This window comes from Cygnus atratus, chromosome 1 (genome assembly GCF_013377495.2).
Source record: "Cygnus atratus isolate AKBS03 ecotype Queensland, Australia chromosome 1, CAtr_DNAZoo_HiC_assembly, whole genome shotgun sequence".
Taxonomy (NCBI): Eukaryota; Metazoa; Chordata; class Aves; order Anseriformes; family Anatidae; genus Cygnus; species Cygnus atratus.
The window spans coordinates 28,966,500-28,988,036 of NC_066362.1; the positions used below are offsets into that span (position 1 = coordinate 28,966,500).

General features: G+C 43.6%; 2 protein-coding genes across 3 annotated transcripts in view; one reads left to right on the top strand and one right to left on the bottom strand.

Annotated features, from left to right (window-relative positions):
- ZNF277 (zinc finger protein 277) overlaps nucleotides 1–19,568 on the bottom strand; it is a 57,001-nt gene extending 37,433 nt beyond the window's left edge. Inside the window, exon 1 of one of the 2 annotated variants that reach the window (XM_035544240.2) lies at nucleotides 19,488–19,568. In XM_035544240.2, the coding sequence (XP_035400133.1) occupies nucleotides 19,488–19,530 (43 nt within the window). In that variant the 5' untranslated portion in view covers nucleotides 19,531–19,568. Of the gene's footprint in view, nucleotides 1–13,386; nucleotides 13,437–19,487 lie in introns of those variants that run through there. The other variant, XM_035544241.2, reaches the window with a different exon arrangement.
- Nucleotides 19,569–19,803: 235 nt separating this feature from the next.
- Nucleotides 19,804–21,537, top strand: part of DOCK4 (dedicator of cytokinesis 4) — a 248,690-nt gene continuing 246,956 nt past the window's right edge. The window contains exon 1 of the mRNA XM_035544267.2: nucleotides 19,804–19,927. Coding sequence (XP_035400160.1) covers nucleotides 19,891–19,927 — 37 coding nt within the window. The 5' untranslated portion in view covers nucleotides 19,804–19,890. The remainder of the gene's footprint in view (nucleotides 19,928–21,537) is intronic.

The window sequence follows — 21,537 nt, forward strand, 5'->3', positions numbered from 1 at the left end:
CATCCATCACACGTGCTGTTCAGCTGGTTTGCACGTGTAGTGCTCCAAAGCAGCCACAGCGTGCACTGATTGCTGCTGCAGGACAAAACTATAGGATGTACAGCTTCTTGAGTTCCATGCTGCTCGTGGAACTAAAAAGCTGCCTTGCGCAACTGCTAGAGCCTCTATCTAAGCAATTTGAAAAATAAAACTTCCTGGCAAGGCAGTGCCTTGGCAGAAGACTGATGGACACGTTACACTTAATTCAGCTTATCTCGTCAAACTACACAGCGTGGAGCAATGGTAGTGCACAGAGCACACCATTACCTGGAGCAATACAACTGCAATTGACAGTCTAACATTTCTTTTCTCCTAGTTTTACCTGCACATCAGCCTGTTCCCTTCCCCTAGATATTTCTTTATTAAATTGGGATTGTATAAATTGTTCCATTTTTTCCTATTTTAAGAACAGCAACTGCTACACAAAATGATATAGCAATCCTGACAGAAGGGTCAGCACTCCTAAGCAGAACATTTTAGCTGCAAGATTCTAGGTTTGTGCATTCTTACAGTCGGCATGGGTTTATAGCCTGGAGAATCATTAAAATGTGTTTACAGAGAAAAGTAGAGCAACTTAATTTCCTTTGCAATTGCTGACTCTCACTGACACCAAAAGAGCTAAGAGGATACTCTGTCAGCCAGGTCAGCTGTGCCCAGTAAGCCGCTAGCCTGCTTTTTGTTCATTTTTGGTTTAGGTCTCTTGCAATGACCTATTTAAACATTTAGAAGTCCAAATAAACAAAAGCCTATCTGCCTCAACAAACTAACTTTCCAAAGATAGGTATGCATGGCAAGACTTGCTATTCAACATGGACAAGGAGCTGATACAGTCCCTTAGCACAAGTACCAGGCAGAAACAATTATTTGGGCTTGAAGAACAGACCTGTTTATCTTTCAGTGTAGGGGTGAGTTGCAGAAGGAATAAAGGGAGGTGAAGTATTTTTGATGCCCAAAGAGAGTAGCTAATACCATATGACGATAACTTAAATATCGTTTGCTGGACCAGTGTGGCGACTGAAGAAGCTTACACAATTTATTTCAAAGGCACTTACAGGAGGAGGCGAGGGGAAAAAAAAAAAAAAAAAGAAAATATCTTTGTACTCATCTGCTGCAAGAAAACACTGAAAAAGAAGGTAAATGCACAGAACAAAGATGTACAGCCTTTAGCATAGTACTTAATGGATTAGCACATAACACAAACATCAAATAGTCCAAATAAAGCTACGCATATTACTGAAATCCCTGAAAAAGCAGCTAATTTTGATGCTATGTTTGGAGCAGAGTGGCCACAAGTACTGAAGAAATGCTGTTGAACTCTAAAGCACAGCTAAGGGCTACCAGGGAGGTAAAACACTTGCATGGAGTTCTCAGGCTCCAGCAGACTCCCACTTGCAGTCGCGTGAAAATGAGTGAAAAGCTGCAAGCTTTTCTCTTAAAACCTACTGCCACAAGAATGACTTCACAGGGTCAGTTTAAACATCCATCTATTGCAAGCACCCTGTCTGACAGTGGCAAGAAGCAAATACCTAGGGAAAACAGGGCAAACCATCAGCGATCACACAAATAGCAGAGTCTGCCATCAATCTGAGGGTGGAGAGTTTAAGACACAGGCTGTATCTGTGCCTCGGTTTAACAGCATGTTAAGGATTTTCCTTTCATGGATTTCTTTCAGCGCTTTTTGAAATTGTCTGTCTTTTAACACCTACCAAAACCTGCAGCAGCATTTCACATTCTCCTCACAGTTATTCATTCCTCGCCGCCCTCGTTCAACCCTTTGCCTGTCCTACTCACCCTTTTTAGTTGGGAGAGGGAGTGGGGTGAAAACAAGAGCAAAAGAAAACGGATCTCTAAATCAGTGCAGTTTTTCCTCAATCTTTTTTCTGTTCCTTTTCTATTCATAGTGTTTTGCTTGCATTTAGGATCATTCAGAACCATTCAATTATCTTCAGTGTTTCCAAAGTCTCAGAAAAGTAAATCAGGTATTAACATACATGACAATGGCCATGTTCTTTGTGTTCACTCCCAAGTGCATTGCTCTGCATTTGTTAACACTGAATAGCATTTTTATTGTCCGGTTCATTCAAATAATGTGAGATTCTTCTGCATTGCTTCAGTTGGCCCTAATGCTTACTACTTGGAAAAAAAAAAAAGTTCATTAATAGCAAAATTTATCACCTAATACCCTTCCTATTTGTGGCTGTGGTGAACAGCACAGGATTAAGCACACTTACAAAATCCCTCCGTAAAGTTTCTGCCCAACTCTCCTTTCACAGATGAGTTCTCCTCCTCTACCCAAAGGAAAATCAACATGACTTTTATTTAAGTAGATACCCCAAGGACTTCAGAGGAAGGCCACCCTACTCAGGAGCCAAGAAAGTCCCTCTGTCATTCACACAATTGACAGCTGACAGCTGACACCATGTTGTTCAACCTTTAACATGACAGATAAAATTGTAGTCTTTTACAGCTAATACAGAGCTAAAAATGTAAATTGCTAGAAAGAAGAGATTAGAGGAATATATTCTTTGAAAACAAAGACTAGAAGCTATACCAAATTCTTCAGGGCAAAATAAAATGAATACTTTAAAGACATTTGATAATGAGATGGTATAGAAAATGATGTGGATTATGCAAATTACTTTGAAAACTGGAACAGGCATTACTTTTTGTTATAGGTATGCATACCATACTAGTACAATGGAATCCTGATTCCTGCACACCACACGCTCTATGTACCACCTTAACAGCAAGGAAAGAAAAGAGGCTGTCCATTAAAGAAATTATATGGCTTTATTTTAACTGTTGTTAAATATAGACTAGTTAACCTTCACAACTAATGAAGCAACAGGCTCAAAATGGATTCATTTTCCTTACTGGAACATTTTTAGTTTTAAATACCGTTGTTCCCAACTCAAAACTAATGTTAGTTTGCACATTAAGTAAGTGCTATACCCACACAGGCACAATAAAGACTATAGCAATACAGGCAATGTACTCTGCACAATCACACATGCAATTATCACAAAGCAACATGCCGTGTAATTTTACGGCCAATACAGCAGATCTGAGTAGCAGAAAGAAAAGCAAGGAAAGATTTGTGCATTTAAAGGCCACTTGCAAACGGCAAAGTCCTCAGAGACAGGTTAGCCAGTGCACAGCTTGCTGCCACCTACAAGCACAGGGAAGCTTTGTTTTCTGTCCTTCTCCACCTCATCCTCCCACTCTGAACCACCTACTGCCCTTTCGCTTGCGCTGGCTCCTCTGCTTGCCAGCGTTCAGATCAACAACAAAGCTTCACTATTCTGATTGCTAACTCACATGGCCCGGCCCTGAGAAGGAATCTGCAGCCTCGATTCATTCGCCAGAGCTCAGGCAGAGGCAAACACCTCCAGGAGGCACTCAGCAAGCTGAGGGAGGAACTCCCCAATTAGTCCGCAGGGAACGCTGAACAGAGGGGCACTCATGCCCTTCCTTTTGAAGTTTTGCCACTGCAAAACGAAGAATGAACGTCACGGGACTAGAAAGGAGGTAACATAAGCCCAGTACCATGGGTTTTTAACTATGAAAGAAGAAACCTACCTCCTTTTAGGAAAATTAAGCATTTTCTGATCAGATGAAGAACACTGAAGAATTTTTCCAGAGAATACTCTGAAAATTCAAGACTGTGAGTATCCGAAGAAATTAAATGATGACAGAGGAATTCATGCCTGTTGACTTAGGACAGAAATTTAGAGGTTTCATGTCATTTTTTGCAGTGTTATGGCACAACAACAAGGCTTCAAGTTGAAGAGCGTATTATGTAAATACCACCATGTACAGTATGTATTTATAAGCCCACTGTTGGTAACACAAGGACAATGAAACAAAATAAGAACATCTGCTGGAATGTTAAGTGTCTTTCTAATTAAATCCAGTAGTTGAATGAATCAATTCATTACCAACAAGTCTGGTTTATTATCTCATTAATACAGCTGGTTAATATTATGAGGAGATTAGCAGGAGAACTTGAAACGATCCTACAACAAAAATGAACGCCCCAAAGATATACGGGCAAATAAATGAGACCAAACGACGAGTAAAAGACTGAGCGTTTTAGACATGTAAAGAACAAAGGGGAGAACAAATGACGGGAAAACAAAAGGCGCACAGCAAACCTGGCACTCTGCAACAACAGCATAACAGATGCCTACTGGAAAACAGAAAGGCTGAGCACCCTCCCCCAAGCTCACACCGCTTACATGGCAAAAAGATGTAGTTCTCAGAATAACCAGCCCCCCACATTAGGGAGCTAGGCTGTATCCGTAGAGGCAACTCTGCACAAAACAGCACCACATTTAAAACTCTTCTGGAAAGAGTAGGTTTAAAGCTCTGCCTAGTATTTGAGTTTTCTTGAGCTGTAATAAAAACGAGTATCAAGAAGTACTGGCATGCCTCTCGAAACGCACACATGACAGCTTCCTTCTTTGGCAACCTTGGCACTACAGAACCTATCTGCTGGCACTGCTGCATTCCCTAATTTGTGGTCGCATTCTTGGAAGAGATTTTATACTGATTACAGGATTTTTTCCTTTGTTTTCTGGAGTATGAAAGATGGATGACTAATGACTTGCCAAATAAACAGTATTCAAAGTATTCAAAAACAAAACTCAGAATAAAGGAAATAAACCACCCTGTCATCATCCTCACCAATAGCACATGCAAATACGTTCCTTAGGGAACGGAAAATCAATACACATAACAATTTCCTCGCTCTATGTATTAAAGCACTCAAGTACTTCTATTAAGTTGAATTATTATTCAGTCTGAGTTCACGAGGAATTATTTAGCTATTACTTCTGCTTGTTAACACGCTATTGACGATATTTAGTTAAAATGTCCATGTGCTATAGGAGAGGACTCATCCCGTAGCTTCCCCCAAGATCAGTCACGCTCAGCCCTGTGCGTTTTTTCATTGAATGCAAATGAGCACTTCAAGAGCATGCTTAATCCTACAGCTAAACCTTGCCAGTTTTGCAGAAAACGTACATATTCTGTAGCATCCGCTGTCCGGGAATATGTGAATTTTACTCCAGTAAAATGACAGATCTAAGAAAAGCTGTAGGTTACCAAATCCTAGTATCGCAGGAGTGAGTTTCTACAGAGCAGGTGTCTGCTGGGAGCTGGAACTAACAGAAATACAACTGTGCTAAATAGCCATATTTAACAGGGCTGCTCTGTCGGGGAGCTTAGGATGTTGCAGTTTCATTAGCATTAACAAGTGTTGCTATGGGTACCGGAGTGGAGGCATCAGAGTACAAGTGAATAGAAGGAGTGGGAAAGTGATTAATAAAAATGTGAAGTGTTGGAATTTTAATAAAACAAAACCAATCCGCTTGCCAACGAGATCATGTTTAAATAATAGACTACATTACTGCCTAGTTCACCAACAGGTATATGCCACTGCTTGCCATCTTTCTGCTTAAGCCCAGGAAGACAAAACCCTGCGTGAATAACAAGGAACACCACAGCAAAAGCACTGTGCTCACATTGAGAGGGACTTACAGGCATGTGCACAGACAGATGAAAGTGACCCTAATAAGTAGTCATAACAATATTTAAGTGCTGATGCTAATATGCCATTTATAAATATTTAACACACTACAGACAAGTTCTGTGCCAGCTCAGAGCCACATAATATCTCATTTCTGGGTAAATAGCATTGAGTAACATTAGCATAGCAGGGTTTGATGTCTTTGTCATAAAAATGAAACAATACTTATCTTTATCTTTAATTCAGAATGAAATATTTTTATTACATCCTTTAGCACTACTCTGATTTCTTACCACTGCTGTTACACAAAATTAGTGCCATTTCTGTTTACAGAACACCTGGAGGATGAAATGGTAGCATTGCCTGTGTACCCATGTCAAAAAAAACTTGTGCTGTAACTTGTGCTATACTCAAAATACAAAGTCAATTCCTATCCTTTGCAAAACTAAGAAAAAATTACCGAAAGAACATGTTTACCTGTTTTTTTTTCCACCTTCCCTGTCCAAAAGTTGGAATTAAAAAATCTACAGTAATTCCCACAAGTGACAACCTATGTGATGATTAATAGCAGAACTTCTGCTTTGCTGTTTCATTAACCACTGAAGGCTGTTATCTTGGACTCTTCCTATAGCAGGTATTTCATCAGTTTCAGTAACATCTTCAGAGTATTTCCCAAGTTGTAATGCATCCACTCCTGCCAGTCAATACATAAGAACCAATTCCTCTGGAGGTGCTTTAGGATTTAGCCTTGCCTGTGGGTGCTGCTCTAGGTTCGCAGGATAGATCCTGGCTATTTCTTATGTGCTGTGAAGGGAACGCTGGTTTTCACTACTCCCACAGCCAAAACACCTTCAGCACGCCTGTCTTCCACTCCTATCACTACACCTTCTTTTCTAACCCCACCCTGCCTGCTCCTCCTGGATACCCTTACCACAGTCTTCCTCCTCTGCTGCTCTAACACCTTCAGCAGACAAATCTATTCAGGGGCGTGACACAAATTGGGAAACCAAGTTCAGTTTAATTACTTCACACAATTTTCCATAAACCTTAACTCTGAGTTGCTTCTACTCTACCCTGTTCCCTGCCCACTACCCAAAACCACAAATGTGGCACATGTATGACTTACACCAGCCATCAGCCCCCCTCCATCCTCCAGCTCCATCCTTCCAAGAGCACTTATTTATCTTTGTCATATGATCCTCCCCAAACGTTTCCTTTCCTGAATCTTGGCTTTGGGTGCAATCCGCTGTGCAAACTTTGTGGTTACTTCCACAAATATTTATTTGTGCAAACGTTGCACTCGTGAACAATCTCATTCAGCAGGCTATCAGACTTACTCACTTCAGTGCATTGGCAAGATGAAAACTGTAAGCATAAATACAGAGAGACTGTCTTAATAACTAAAGAACTGTATCAGTCTATACTTTTTTCTTTATTATTAGAAAAGCAATGAAGCAAATCAAGACGATTCTGAGGTGGTACTCCATACTCAGCGGTCTTCGCTGACATCTCCTCTGTTTAATGTTAAAAATTGATATTTATAAATTACTTAGGTTTATATGAATTATTATACTGATGTGGCCTTGATATACTTGGCCTGTTCAGCCTGGAAAAGAGGAGGCTGAGGGGAGACCTCATCGTCCTCTACGGCTTCCTCATGAGGGGGAGTGGAGGGGCAGGCGCCGATCTATTCTCTTCAGGGACCAGCGATAGGATGTGAGGGAATGGTGTCAAGCTGAGGCAGGGGAGGTTCAGGCTGGATATCAGGAAGAGTTCTTCACTGAGAGGGTGGTCGCGCACTGGAACAGGCTCCCCAGGGGTGTAGTCACGGCACCAAGCCTGTCGGAGTTTAAGAAGCATTTGGACTGTGCTCTTAGTCATAAGGTCTGAATTTTGGGGTGGAGCCAGGAGTTATGTGGTGCCAGGAGTAGGGACTCGATCCTTATTGGCCCCTTCCAACGTGGGATATTCTATGATTCTATGTTTTCAGGGGTTAGACAGAATAGTAGGACACTTCAGCAAAGAAGTTATTTTTGAAGCAAACAATATTGATCTTTTATTGTTTAGCGTGATCACATTACATGGTAGACATGGGGTTCAGTTCTGTGTTAAGATATTAAAATCTGGCACTAAGAAGCAATGATTAAAACTTGCCCTACTATCTTGAAAGATTACCAAGGTAATTATGTGGCCTGAAACTCTGAATGTTTAGTTCCCAGGGAGAGGAGGAAAATATCCAACACAAGAATCTGAAACAGGAAAAGAGTGGTCATTTTGGTTCTTGTTTTGTACTTATGGTCTAAATCTAACTAATTCAAATTACCATTTTTTTTCCTGGTTAATTTGCTATTGTATACATTAGCATATCAAAGGCATCATAATAAAATATTAAACAATGCTGTTTTAAGGCTGAGGTTTAAAGACTAAATTTCAGTGATTTTTAAATGAAAGCTGCTGCCATGCTGATCAAGACTGATTTTAAACCTCTAAAAATATCCCCTCGAGGGTGTCAGAAGTGAAGACCTGTATGTGAATTCAGTCCTTGCGTATTTTACCGCTGCCATTGCTCCATGGATTTCTCTGAAAGTATTAGCAAACTTGAAGTTACCATAGAATAAGAGTCATTTAGGTTGGAAAAGACCTCCAAGGTCACCAAGTCCAACTGTCAAGTGACCTACGGAGTCCCATCACTAAACCAGGTCCCTTAGTACCATGTCCACACATCTCTTAAATGCCTCCAGGGATGGGGACTCCATCAGTTCCCTGGGCGGCCTCTTCGAATGCTTGACCACCCTCTCTGTGAAGAAAGAATACTTACATAAAGGCTCTTTCAGGCTTCTGTAAACCATACAACCTATAGGTAACCTGTAGGAACCTGAAGTTCCTTCAGCCTGTGTCTCAGATGTTTTCCTAAGCTTTTGAATAACAAAAATACCAATGCCCTCCACCACCACAGGACACATTAGACAGTCTAACACAGAATACTGATTTTCTGTATTTCAAAGTGATGTGCAAGTGCTCGTAAATAAAGGCCTGTTGTCAGCAGACAAATTCAACACATAGGAGTCTATCTTAGTTTCCATTTACTACAATTGTGACCTTAGCTCTTACAAAACCAAGGGGTCTTAACAGTATGTTTAATAAGGAGAGTAATATTTCTTCTATAATGTGTTAACTAGTTTACTTTGTACTTGTCCTTATTTTGCAGAAATCAATAATCCTTTATTACAAGAATTTTCTTCATCTTTTCTTTTGTTACTTTTGCTATTCCTCTAAAAGGATTCAATTCCCAAGAACATATTTATCTACATAGATTCAAAATTTTTCCTCTCAATGTTAAAAAGGCTTCCTGGTGGTCTTTTTAAATTATTGCTTTGCTTTCTATAGATAAAAGTAAGACTGTCTGATTTTCCTTTAAAAATCTAAAGCCTCCTTTTGAGGTTCCTATGAGACATCCTCACGTGATTATAATGGAGATTTTACCATGCTCCTGACTAAACTGTATTACAGGGCTTCTAACTCTTTTCCAATGATACACATTCCTTGAAAAATGCATTTGAGAAAAACGAGTTTTAAAAAATGTGAAATTTTCATTTTAACTGTCACTTTAATTTTTATAAGGCTAACAGAAATTAGTCCTAAACTTAAAGCATATGCCGAGAAACCCCATTTCTGACGTTTGTAGGTCTGGTGGAAATGGCAGGACAGGTGGAAATCTCACTCAGGTATTCTGATAGAGCTTCTTGATATTCAGAAGGCCTTCAAGGCCAACTTGTTTACCGAATTTTGTATTTAAGGTGAATGAGTACAACGAAGAGGCACTGTGGTATCAGAAGCACTGTGGGCTGTTGCTGCTTTCTCAGCGACCTGGAGCTTTTCCAGACGGAGAGTAGCAAAAGAAGTTGTTTCTACTTTTAGAATCAAACCTCCATAAATTGGTATTCAAACTGGAAAAAACAATGGCTGAAAAGGACAGCTCATTATAATGTGCAGTGATGTGGATCAATATAGTTCAGCCTAATTGATACCTTAGCTAAGGAAAACAAAGCCTTGACTGTATTTCAAATAATCCACTATTTACACATTTTACACTTTTTTTTTTTGAAAACTAATTTCTGAAGAAAGTATTTTAAAGTCAGAGCTCAAATATTAATGTCTTATAGATCTCGGTGACATCTCACAGCAGTCCATATCAGATTTCTGTGAACATACTCTGACTTTATCCCAGAGTTTGAAATGAACATTTTGTGATATTGTACTTATTTCTCTTGACCTTCATGCATTTATTAAACATAGGACACAGATCTTTACTTCTTAAGTATGGTGTACACTTACTGACTGTTTCTGCTAATGTAGCTCTTAGACATGGATGGTAAAATAATTGAAGTTAATTTCCTCAAGAAACAGAATTAGAACATTAGAATTAGTGATACAAGTTGTTTATGTTTTTCAGGCAACATTTTGCTAACTGTATAAATACATGCAGACTCCTGAACATTAAATTAGCACAGTAATAACACAGGCTGCATATTTTCATTCCACAGAAGACAAAATCAAATTAAAACCTCAAGCAGGATGTTTTCTGTTACATGCCATCCTTCAGAAAAAAAGCTCTATCTCATTTATTCGTGCATTACTGAGTCATAATAAAATTCCACGCTGGCACACTGGTCAAGACAAATGCTAGCAAGATGCTCCAGTGACAGTAGCATCACTTATTACTGCAAGCATTTGTTCCATAACCACTGCTGTTTCCATGCCATGAGTTGTGTTCTGCTTTGGGCTGACGCAGCGTGCATGCAGACCTTTGGCAGAGCGCTGTGCCACGCTTCCCTCTGCTCCTCACCAGCCCCTTCCCTCTTCCCGCACCTCTCGGAGCAGATGCAACCCGCACAGGAGTCCTGACATCCCTGATCAGCCTCCGGCTGCTCTGCACATGGGTTTGGTTCAGAGGGCAGTTTTGGGGCACGCTAACTAGATTTGTTTGGAGTCCAGGTACATGCAAAATGCGCTCCAAGTCCTGGCACAGGTCTCCAACAAGGGGCACCGTTTCAGACAGCTCTGCATCACGGGCATGCTGAGGCTGGTTGGTGTGGGAAGGCTGACTGCATGTGATCCCAAGTAAAAATGCCAAACCACAGAATACAGTTGTAGGGACTGCAGCACCAATTGCTTTTATCTACCGTGCCATTCCTATTGCGCCAAATTATTTGTTAATGTAGAAGAACCACACCATACCTGCTTGTGAGGTTGAAACAGATGGCATATCTAGTTATAAAGCTTCTACACCAGACAGATAAAGAGAAGGCTTTTAACCTGCGGCTACTACAGAGGGCAAGAAAGAGGAACAGCTGCTCCTCAGGGACCAAACCACTGATGATAAATGGGAGAATGACATCTAAATGAGCCAGCATCAACCAGAAGCAGCTGGGCCATTTCACAGTGGTCACTGTCTTTCACAAAAATCAGAGAAATATAGAAGAAAGTGGAAAAATACCTGTTCAGAAGAGATGGTCCAGTGAAAACATGAGGCTAAAAAAATCAAACAAAGTTTAATAAAGCCAGCTGAAATATATCAATAAGAACAGATGACAAAAGTGGATTTTGGACTAATGAAGCCACTGACAAAAGATCTACTCCAAACCCTCATTTACAGTTCTACTATATCAAAACACTACTGGCAAACAAGCAGTGAAGACTGAAGCATGGAACTACTCGCTGGGAAACCCGGCCTTGATATCAGTGACCAGACAGCAGACTTGTAACTACACCATTTCCTACAGTTCAGAAACATTAAAAGTTGATAGTTACTGCTGTACACTGATTATCTATAATCCTTTTTAATTAGAGAATAAACTCAAGCAAAACACAATGTTATTTTCATTTACTTCATAATTACAATTTGACTGCCATAACATGTAGCATGTTTTGTAAAATTAATAAAGATTTTGGTTCAGCACTCCGGGCTCCCTACCATAATCAAAATATCAAATATGGGTAACTATTTATTTACAATGAGGTTTGAGCACTTCACACTTGTGCAGTAAAAAAAAAGTGCTATCGTTTATATTTCAGGGTATAAATCATGTGTTCATGGAAGAGAATATGAAGGAGAAGCCTCAGAGACAATCTGGGAGCACCAAAATTTTGGCAGTGAGAACACACAGGTAAGGAGTTCTGGCCGGGGCTGCAACACAGGACACGATGGAAGGAAGTGCACAAGGTTGAGAAACGTTATGAAGGCTGTTTGGACAGACAAATCAAGAATTTCACCCGTACCGAAGTAAAAAAAAAAAATTTTTTTTTAAGTCCTTGTCCTCCTTCCCTACCATCCACGCCTATTACAACAGCATCCCAGTTTAAGCACTACATCCCTCCTCACAAAAGCTGTCTGAAGTCTCAGAGGGAGAATTCTATCATCTGTCTATATGACAGGCTCATTTTACTGCAGACAGCAGAGGATATGATTTACAGGTTTGGTGCTCTTCCAGAGAACTTGGCAAAGCGAAACACAGTAAGATAATTGTGAACAGGGTGTTTCAAGGGGCACAACAAACTCTCCTGGCACCTGTGCTACACTCAGAACAATCAGAAAAACTTGTACCTCTCCAGCCCACACCTCCACATCTACATAAAGCATTTCCACATCCATTATTTGTTCAGGTAACGAGAAACTCTTTTCAGGTAATATTGAGGCAGTTTAAAAGACTTCATCAGTCTGCAGACTGAGGAACCGCCACTCGCTATCACAGAATCACGGAATCATACAGGTTGCAAAAACCTCCAAAATCATCTGGTCCAACCATCCCTCTACTACCAATGTCACCCACTAAACCATGTCCCTAAGCACCACGTCCAACCTTTCCTTGAACACCCCCAGGGACGGTGACTCCACCACCTCCCTGGGCAACCCGTTCCAATGCCTGACTGCTCTTTCTGAGAAGAAATGTCTCCTCATTTCCAACCTGAACCTCCCCTGGCACAACTTGAGGCCATTCCCTCTAGTCCTATCACTAGTTATCTGTGAGAGGAGGCCGACCCCCAGCTCCCCACACCTTCCTCTCAGGCAGTTGTGGAGAGCAATGAGGTCTCCCCTGAGCCTCCTCTTCTCCAGACTAAACAACCCCAGTTCCCTCAGCCTCTCCTCACAGGACTTGTGCTCCAGGCCCCTCACCAGTTCCATAGCCCTTCTTTATGCAGGTAATGGAAGGTCTGGGCAGAGATTTCAGACAACGTAAAGGCTTAGCATGCAAACAATTATCATGTTTAAGCTGTGCTGCGGTCCACTTGCACATGCTTAGATAGTCTGAAGCAGCTTACTTCTCAGAGCTCTAGTCTCCGCACATGGTGGCTGATACTTGGTAGTGTGCTCCTAAGCCAAAGCCTTGACTGAACTCTGAGCAGGTGAGAATTGCCTTGGATTCCTGGATTTAAATACAGCTGTACCTCCACTAGTAAGCAGTTAAAGAAATTATACCTAATGAAGATCAGGGCCATCCATTTTCTTCTTCATTTAAGCTATGAAAATTTTCTGAATTCAGAGAAAAACAAGTTGCAAGCCTTTACTGGGTATTTTTGGAGAATACAACATAGTCTATGTCTTGTGCTAATGGGAGTTATATATTCATGGCAAGGTGTGAAGACACCCCTTGTCTTCAGATAAAACACACTGCATATTTGTAACACATCTATTTGTAAAATTATGGCAGGTTAACAGGCAGCTCAGATAGTATTACCAAGCAGTGCAATCCTTTAATTATTTTATTAAGCCATAATTACGCATTTAAGAAAATACTTAGTTTCACTTGTATATTCACCTGTCATCAGTTCCATAGTTGTAAGAAGTGTCCTGGGGAAGGCTAAAAGACACTACGGTCTTATTGTAACGGCTGCATGGAAGTTTTTTGCCTTTTTACTATTCAAAGACAGAAGCACATGAAAGATTATTTTACCAATTGTAACTTAGTAATTTCTACTCCTCCATGTGACCTATGTGCTTATTAGGTAACCATTTCAAATTACTATGAGATTGCATTTTTAATTAAAAATCATAACAAATATGCTCTTAAAACATTTTTAGATAATACTGTTTTAGGAGATTCGTTCTTGTAATCACATTACAATAAACTGTGCTGCGCTCACAAAATTAATTAGCGAACCTCTCCTCCAGGTATAATTACTAGTTGTTCTATTCACAATGATTAACCTGCATCAAATCGAAATCCTTTAAAGAGCTTATAGCGCCTACTGGCAAAAGGATTCTCTTCCTCTCTCCAAAATCTGTGGCACAGTGGAAACACCAGGTCTTGAAATCCTGAACTGAATGCATAGGTTTAACTTAAAAAACAGACAGTGGCATTGTGGATGGGGGGAAGCCTCCAGCGAAGAACAAACGAAGATGCAAACACGTGTGTCAACATTTGGAACTGGCTGGGTTTTAAGAAGGGTACCAAGAAGGATACCAAATTCTAAAACCATCAGGCAGATGTGGACAGATGTGGGTGGGCTGGGCGACCTACCTCCTGTGCACCTAATGTCTGAGGAACTCTGATGAATGAATAGGCAAGAAGTGACAGCTACCTGCTTGGGGTAATGGCTGCTTTATCACCTTGTTGGGGTTTTCGCCCTTGACAGAAAGTAGCCGTCAGCTCCCTGCTCACAAAAGCACATGGCAGATGTTTGAAAATAAAGGAGGTAACTCACTCACTCAGGGACTGTTTGGGTAGGATAGGTAGCATAAGGATATGTGGAATGGGAGGTCATCTGGTTCATTAACATATTTGGTTAACAACTACTCAGTATAAAATAACGAGTAACAGGGAAAAAGATGGATTACGCGCAGGCACACAAACATTAACGAGCAGGTGACGACAGAGACAATAACGAAGACCAGAAGTCTTTGGTCACTACAGGAACTAATGCCATTAATGGAACTACTCAGACCTAGCTTTGAAGAGATTCAACCTGTACTTTGTCACCGGTAAGAAAGGAGAAACATAATTATTGTACATACTATCGAATATTTGAGGGTGCTTGCAGAATCGTGTGAAACAGAACGGATTGTGGATTATGTGGATTGTGGGATTATGCAAACATTATTATGGGAAATGTAGAGGAGGGGCCAACAGCACAAAATGGGAAGGATCTGGGAGGAACAAATATAGGGAAATGCAGGGCGAGGGGAATGAAAAGGGCAATTGAGCTTAAACAGGCTGCTGGTGGGTACACTTTTCTGACGAAGTCCTGAACCTGATCACCACTGCCTAGCCTTTCTTCTTATTAAACCATTTTCTTAACTATTTTTGTATAATTCACCCTCTGTCCTATGTGTAAGACCGCTCTGAAGTCCAAGTGTCAGCAACTTCACAACAGGCTGCAGGTTGCAGGGCCAGATACCAGCAACTAGAGAGATCATGGCATATTTTTTCTTCCTAGTGAATTTAAACCTGTACTTATCATAGGTATATGTGTAATTTGCTAACAAAATTCAATCTGGACTAGCCAACAAACAACCAGTGAGTATAAGCAGATCTGTACCTGGGAAGACAAGGCCTGAGTCAGTGGCTGGTAAGGGGCTCAAGGTCCAGACACGACCAGAGCTGAGGCCTGCAAGGCAGTCCAGGCAGCGGACATTGGGGCTGAGATAATGTTTGAGGGATCTATGGCCATGGGGTACTTGTGAGACAAATGTGGATGCTTGCCTCCATTCTGACAGCAAACACCAAGATGGATTAGCTGGTGAGGAGGAGACCTGCATGCTGGGTAAGACGCCCAGAGCCCAGATAATCAGACAGGGTTAGAGGTCATGGCAATGTTCAAAGGATCCATGGATGTGGCTATGCTTCTGAAAGTGACAGCCAGGATCTGTGCTTTCGCTAGTGGACTTCAACCCTGATCCAATTTGTCACCCCAAATGGAACACAAGAGTACCCCAGTCCTTAACCTTTAATGTCTTAAGAACGGGCTTTAGGGCAGAGCGCTGCCAGGGACACTGCTGCTGCTAACACCGCCCTCTCTGCCTGGCTCTCCCAGGGTACTGGGATCAGAGCAGGCGTCAGAGAGGCAGTCTCCTTTTTTGAAGAGCCCTATGTGGCCTGGGGCTACTGCCAAGGAATCCCTTTCATTGCTCCTCCAGCAGAGCCACTGTGATGCATGCATGAGCTTTAGCTCAGGTGCTCTGCAGCACCATACCTTCCTACATAGCTTGGAGCAGCAAACGTGGAGGAAGCTGTCATTACAATGCTATTGTCAGAGCCAGCAGTAACCCAGGGAGGCAACTTAAGAGTGGGAAAAGAGAAACACTTGTCCACTCCCCCGCTCACTTTCCAGCTTCCAGAACAGAAGGGAAGCAGCAACGTGGAGGCCAAATCCCATCTTTAATTTAGCACATGGGAGCCAAGAAGTGCTTCACTTCCCCCACTCCCAGAAACTGAGTGCACTATTAAGCTCAGTAGGCAGGAGAGCTACAAAGAAAACTGTGAAGAATGGCTGGATTTCAGATGAGTAAGAGGGGAGTTGTGTGAGAAATGGCCAGGCTTCACAAAGAACAGTGGGGGAGGATATTGGGACCTTCTGGGGAGTGAAATCTTGCAAGACCTGCAGGGCTGAGCTTACTGTATCAGTGATGCCATAAGAGGCTGAAATGACCCAGGTAAGAGCATCAGAATACCAAATTTGGTTATGGACAGAGCACAACTGGGACCTATGGGGAAGAAATAATAAAGGGCAGATTTATCTGGGAGGTGAGAAGGGGGGAGAAATGGAGGAATAATGACAGAGAAGAACAAGCACAGGAAAATGGAGAAGATGGGCATAAAAAGAGCCAGTTGCATGTAAGTACATTCTTGAGCCCTGCACATGATCACTGCAGTCTATCCTATATTCTAACTAAATTATGTTCTTAACTTTTGTGCAATCTTACTCTGTCACACAAATGAGGGTGCTGCAAGGGCTAAGCGTAAGCAACTTGGAAAACAGACTTCAGGTCACTGGGCCTGCAGGTCTAGATGCCAGCAATTGGAAAGCCTGAAATGCAAGAGGTCTGAATGGCAGCAACTGGAGAGACCACAGCCATAGTACTTGTAGGTCTAAACATCAACAACTGGAGAGGCTGGACTGTACATGTGAGAGGTCTAAACATCAGCAACTTGAGGGACCAGGGTGTATTTACATTTCCACAGCATCCTGAGAAGTGACAGAAGTGAGTAGGAGGAGACCATCATTTCGAAACACTGAGTCTGAGATGCTGCGTAATTTGCCCAAGGTCCAGGAATGGATGTTAAACAGACTTAGAGCCCATGCTGATATATAAGAGGTCTATTAACATGGGGGGTGCCTGAAAATCTAGAGAGGATTCTATAGCGAATGTCAGTCATGATGAACCAGAAAGGAAGAACAAGATTGGGCTATCCGTATTGTTGTTTATGTGAGTGGTATAGGTGTTTATGAGGATATGATAAAGCCAGTTACTCTGTGGTTGCCTGCACGGCCAACCATTAGATTTTCCTGTTTCTGCACGCCCCTCTTGAATGCATGCTCAGCCTTGCTACTGGCCAGACCTGCAGACAGGAACAGCAGCAGCCGCATCCATGAACCAGGACAGAGAAACATCTCTCAGGTCTGAAAATACACAAAACTGGCTTTCAGCAACCAGGAAAGAGGAATCCTTGGATCCCAGAGTCCATTGGATTGAGCAGCTCTCATAACATCCTTAACAAATGGAACTTAGAATAGAGCTGAAGAAACGATGCTTATAGTATCAGAAACAAAACAACTTTCACTGAAGTATCCTCTAGGCAGTAACTAAAAAGAAGAGTAGACTTGTACAAAACCAGTCAAGCCTCAGTTTTTCACAATAAGTCAAATTCCCTTTAAAACAGGACACAAGAGATAGAGGGAGAATAACATGTTGTGTTTGGACGTGGTATGCTCCAGGAACATAGTACTGAAAAGCATTTGAGCACATTAAAACCCTAAGTAAGAAACTGTAACTTTCAGACTGCCTATGAATTTATGAAAGACATGCTTCCAGAAAAAAAATAAAATCCATTGCCAGATGCTGTAAGAAATGTTGATATGTAGCTTAATTAATGTAGACTGAATAACTTGTACTGTGGACAGTGATATGTTTTTTATAAGCCACTCAGTGACAGCTGCTAGAGTAAATTAACTAGAAAGAAACGCAGTCCTGTATTAGCATATACAAGCATGGGCTTTCTTATAAACAGGAAATTGCAAGACAAGAAAAAGTATTATATTTTATTTTCCTATATTCTGTCTCCAAAGAAGTGACACACCTTCTCAGGTGCACATGGAAACACAACATGATGCTAGAGTGAACAGCTACGTGGAAATGAAACTTTTGGAAGAATAGGAATTTTACTTAGAGCCAGGGAAATGATAATATTAGTGTCAAGTATTTTCTTTGTCTACAGGCAGTGCTTTATAGTACAAGATGTGTTTATTCTACGTGACTGGACCATAAATGAATAATTTTGAAAAGGATGTTTCAGCTATTGGCTAGTTTTGTCTTTGTTCATGGCAAGAAAGAAGACTTGCTCCAAGCCTAATAAAAACATGCTGAAGACAGTCATGGCTAACATGATGGACAGCAATTAAAAGGCTGTGGCAGAATTTCATGACTCCCAGCCAACATGCTGGCAGCCCTCTCTCATGGAGAGGAAGATTGCTTGGACATACATGGAAATCTATAGGCTGGGACAGAAGTTAATTCAGCCTGGCAGCACCTACTGTTTTGATTTTCAATCCTGACTTTTACACATATTGTCACGTAGGGACTCCAAAGGATCTGCAACAGGATGTAAAGCAAGTCTGGGAATCCTGAGCAAAGTCACTGAACGTTCACTAATACTATCAATGAGTTTTTGAATTCACTAACAAGGAAACACCATAGGTCAGATCTCTAAATTCCTATGGAATAAACTTTCTTCATCCTAGTCTCGATGTCTTCACATGAGTAACCTGGAAAAACCTGAAACTCACCTCATTGTCTCTAGTACCCCACAGTCCTATATGCAGTGGCACACAGACTTGCACAGACAGAAGCTGATGACCTTTTTAACAGCTAAAACAACATAGCTCTGCCTTTGTATGCAGTTACACTAGCGTAGTCCTCTAGAAGTGACTGGCTTTTCATGGAGGCGAAGCTTATGCCAACACAAATCAAGCAAGAGTACTGCTTTAACTAGCAGCACCATTAAAATGAGATGAGTTTTGTGAACAGAAGCAGGGGACATACTACAGAAACAACACAAAAGTGCTTAAATTACCCTTTACCTGAGTTTGACAACTAGAAGAGAAACCGAACAACCACGCTCCAGACCTAGGTTTGAAGTCGCCTGCTTACATGATTTCTTCCAATGTGTCTTTCACACTACTGGTGACAGAAATTCAACGTAACGTGACAATAAAGGCTAAAAGACAACCTGAACTAGAACAACTTGAACTGCTTTCCTCTCTTAGTTGTGAAAACATTAAAACTGAATTTTTGTTCAGCTGAAACTGAAACATCCCAGTTCAAAGTAATGATGTGACTGGAGGGTAGTCTGTGTTTTTTTTAAAAGAAAGATGAATTACTCGTGTTAGAGGTGATGTGTACCTGGTGCGGCCCGCAGAGCAGCACTGCACACTATATTCTCCTCTTTTTTCCCCCATTTCCTCCTGTTTCCCCCGCCAGGACCACACCACACAACCGCAGCTCCCGGAACCCCCTCTCAGCGCCCAGGTGCCTCCTGCAGCCCCCGCCCGAGCCGGGGGGCTCGTTCCGCATCGCCCACCCCGATCCGGAGCCAAGCCGCGCCCGGACGACCCGGGGGAGCCCAGCTCAACCCCCAGCACCCTCAAACCCACGCGGGTACCCCCCCTCACCCCCAGACCCCGCCGGTCCCCCCGCACTCACCTCCCCGCGCCGCCCGCCCGCCGGCCCCACGGGGCGCCGCCATTTCGCCGCTCCCCTCGCTCCCTCCTTCCCTCCCTCCCTCCCTCCCTCCACGCTCCGCCCCGCCGCCGTCTCCCTCCCCCGGCGGCCGCGGGGCCGGCCGGGGCTCGTAGTCCCCTCCGTGCCGCCGGCGGCGAGGGGCGCGGCCGCGGCGAGGCACTACGTTGCCCGGCGTGCAGCGGGACGGCAGATATAAGTGGCTGGCGGCCGAGCGGCGCCTCTAGTCGGTCCGTCCGTCCGTGCGTCCGTCTGTCTGTGGGTCGGTCAGAACAATGCATCAGCCGCCGGAGCCGGGCAGCCGCGGCTGAGGAGCAGCCCGCCAGGCGGAGCCGGCCGCCGCTCCGAGCGGAGCGGTGCCGCCGGCATGTGGATACCCACGGAGCACGAGAAGTACGGCGTGGGTGAGTGAGGGGCCGGGGGAAGGGGGCGCCGCGCCCGCCCCGCCGCGCCACCTGCTCGCCCCGGAGCTCCGGGAAGCGGCCCCGGGGACCGCCGCGAGCCGCCGGGAGGGGTCCCCGGGTCCCCGCCCCGCCGGGGACCGCCGCGCATTGTTCGGTCCTGCCGAGCCGTGCCGGTCCGTGCCGAGCCGTGCCGCAACTTTGCCCCGGGGCAGGGCTCCGGAGCCCGCTGGATCGCTTTGTGCGGGGAGCGCTGTGACGGCGCGCGTCGGTTTTTTATATTTTCTCCCCCTTTTTGACAGCGCCGCGCCGCCTCGTCCCGCACAATGGCCCCGCTTGCCCGTGCCGAGCCGGGCGGCAACTTGGGCGAGCTGCTTGGCTAGCAGCAGCCCCGCTGGCCCCGGGGTCGGTGCCGCCTCGGCACCTCACCCAGGTGGGGCTGCGCTGCGGGACGCCCCCTGCCCGGGGTGAGCAGAGCCTTAAAAACCTCGGTGGGACCCCCCGGAGTGGCTGGCTGGGGGTTGGCAGCCGAGTGTTTCGAGCTGCAGCCCTTCTCTCAGTCTGCTTGTTGTTGGGTTTTGTGTGCGTGCGTGTATTTCTTTTGTTTTGTTTTATTTTTTTTATTTCCGAGAGTAGCACGCTGTTTCCCAATTGCAGCGCTTTTTCCGATTTATGAGATAAATGCGATCACGGAGCATCTCTTTTAATACCACCGACAAGCACCGAACAGCCTTCCCCTTGTTTGAATGGCTGCCGCCCGGGCAGCTATTGAAGTGCTACGCGTTGAGGTGCTACCCCTCCGCCAACATTTCCCCTGTTTGGCAGAGCCTTTAGGTGGGTGAACGTGGTGGAGCTTTGTCCAGCTCTCCTCTCCTCACTCGGGAGGGCTCAGCTCGTGTTGCTGCGATCTCAGCTCGCTAAAGAGGCGCGCTCGTGGCTTCTCAACGGCGGGCTTTCTTTGGATCGGCCAGAAAGCGTAATTCGCTGAAAGAATCCTCCCTGGTTGTGCAGATATCATATAGGCACAAGTCGGTGCTTATTCTTGTTTAAATTCATTCCGTGGTTTTCTGCGATTCGCGTTCCAAAGGCTATTCAAGATAGTAACAAAAAGCCACTGTTCGATTTGGGTCCGCTGTACCCCTGGGACAGGGGTGGCAGCGTGGTTCGTACAGCCACCGCAAAATGATGGAAAACGGGTCTCAAGTCGTTATTTTCTCTCAGGGGCTGTGTTTTATGCTGTGTGCTGGCTCACCTGCATGATGAGTGCTATCTGCAAAATCTTCACACCCAATTACGGTGTCAGCTATTGTGCTGCCTGGCAGTGGTAGGGGAGGCTGGAGAAAGAGTTGTCTCTTGCTGTATAATTCTTTAAACTTTGATTTATGAAAGCCACTTTACACAATCCTGCATTTTGTACCAAAGATCTACTTTTGTATGTTCCTTTTTAAAGTCGTGCTGTTGCTGTGTTTCCAAGCAGTTTTTAAATAAGTGTGTTTATCTGCCCTGGTAAAACGGGTGCATTATAAAACCCTTGGAGAATCCTGATTAGTTGTACCAAGCATATGTATCCTTTGTATAAAGAGCTCAGGGCTTGCATTAACATCAGACCTCAT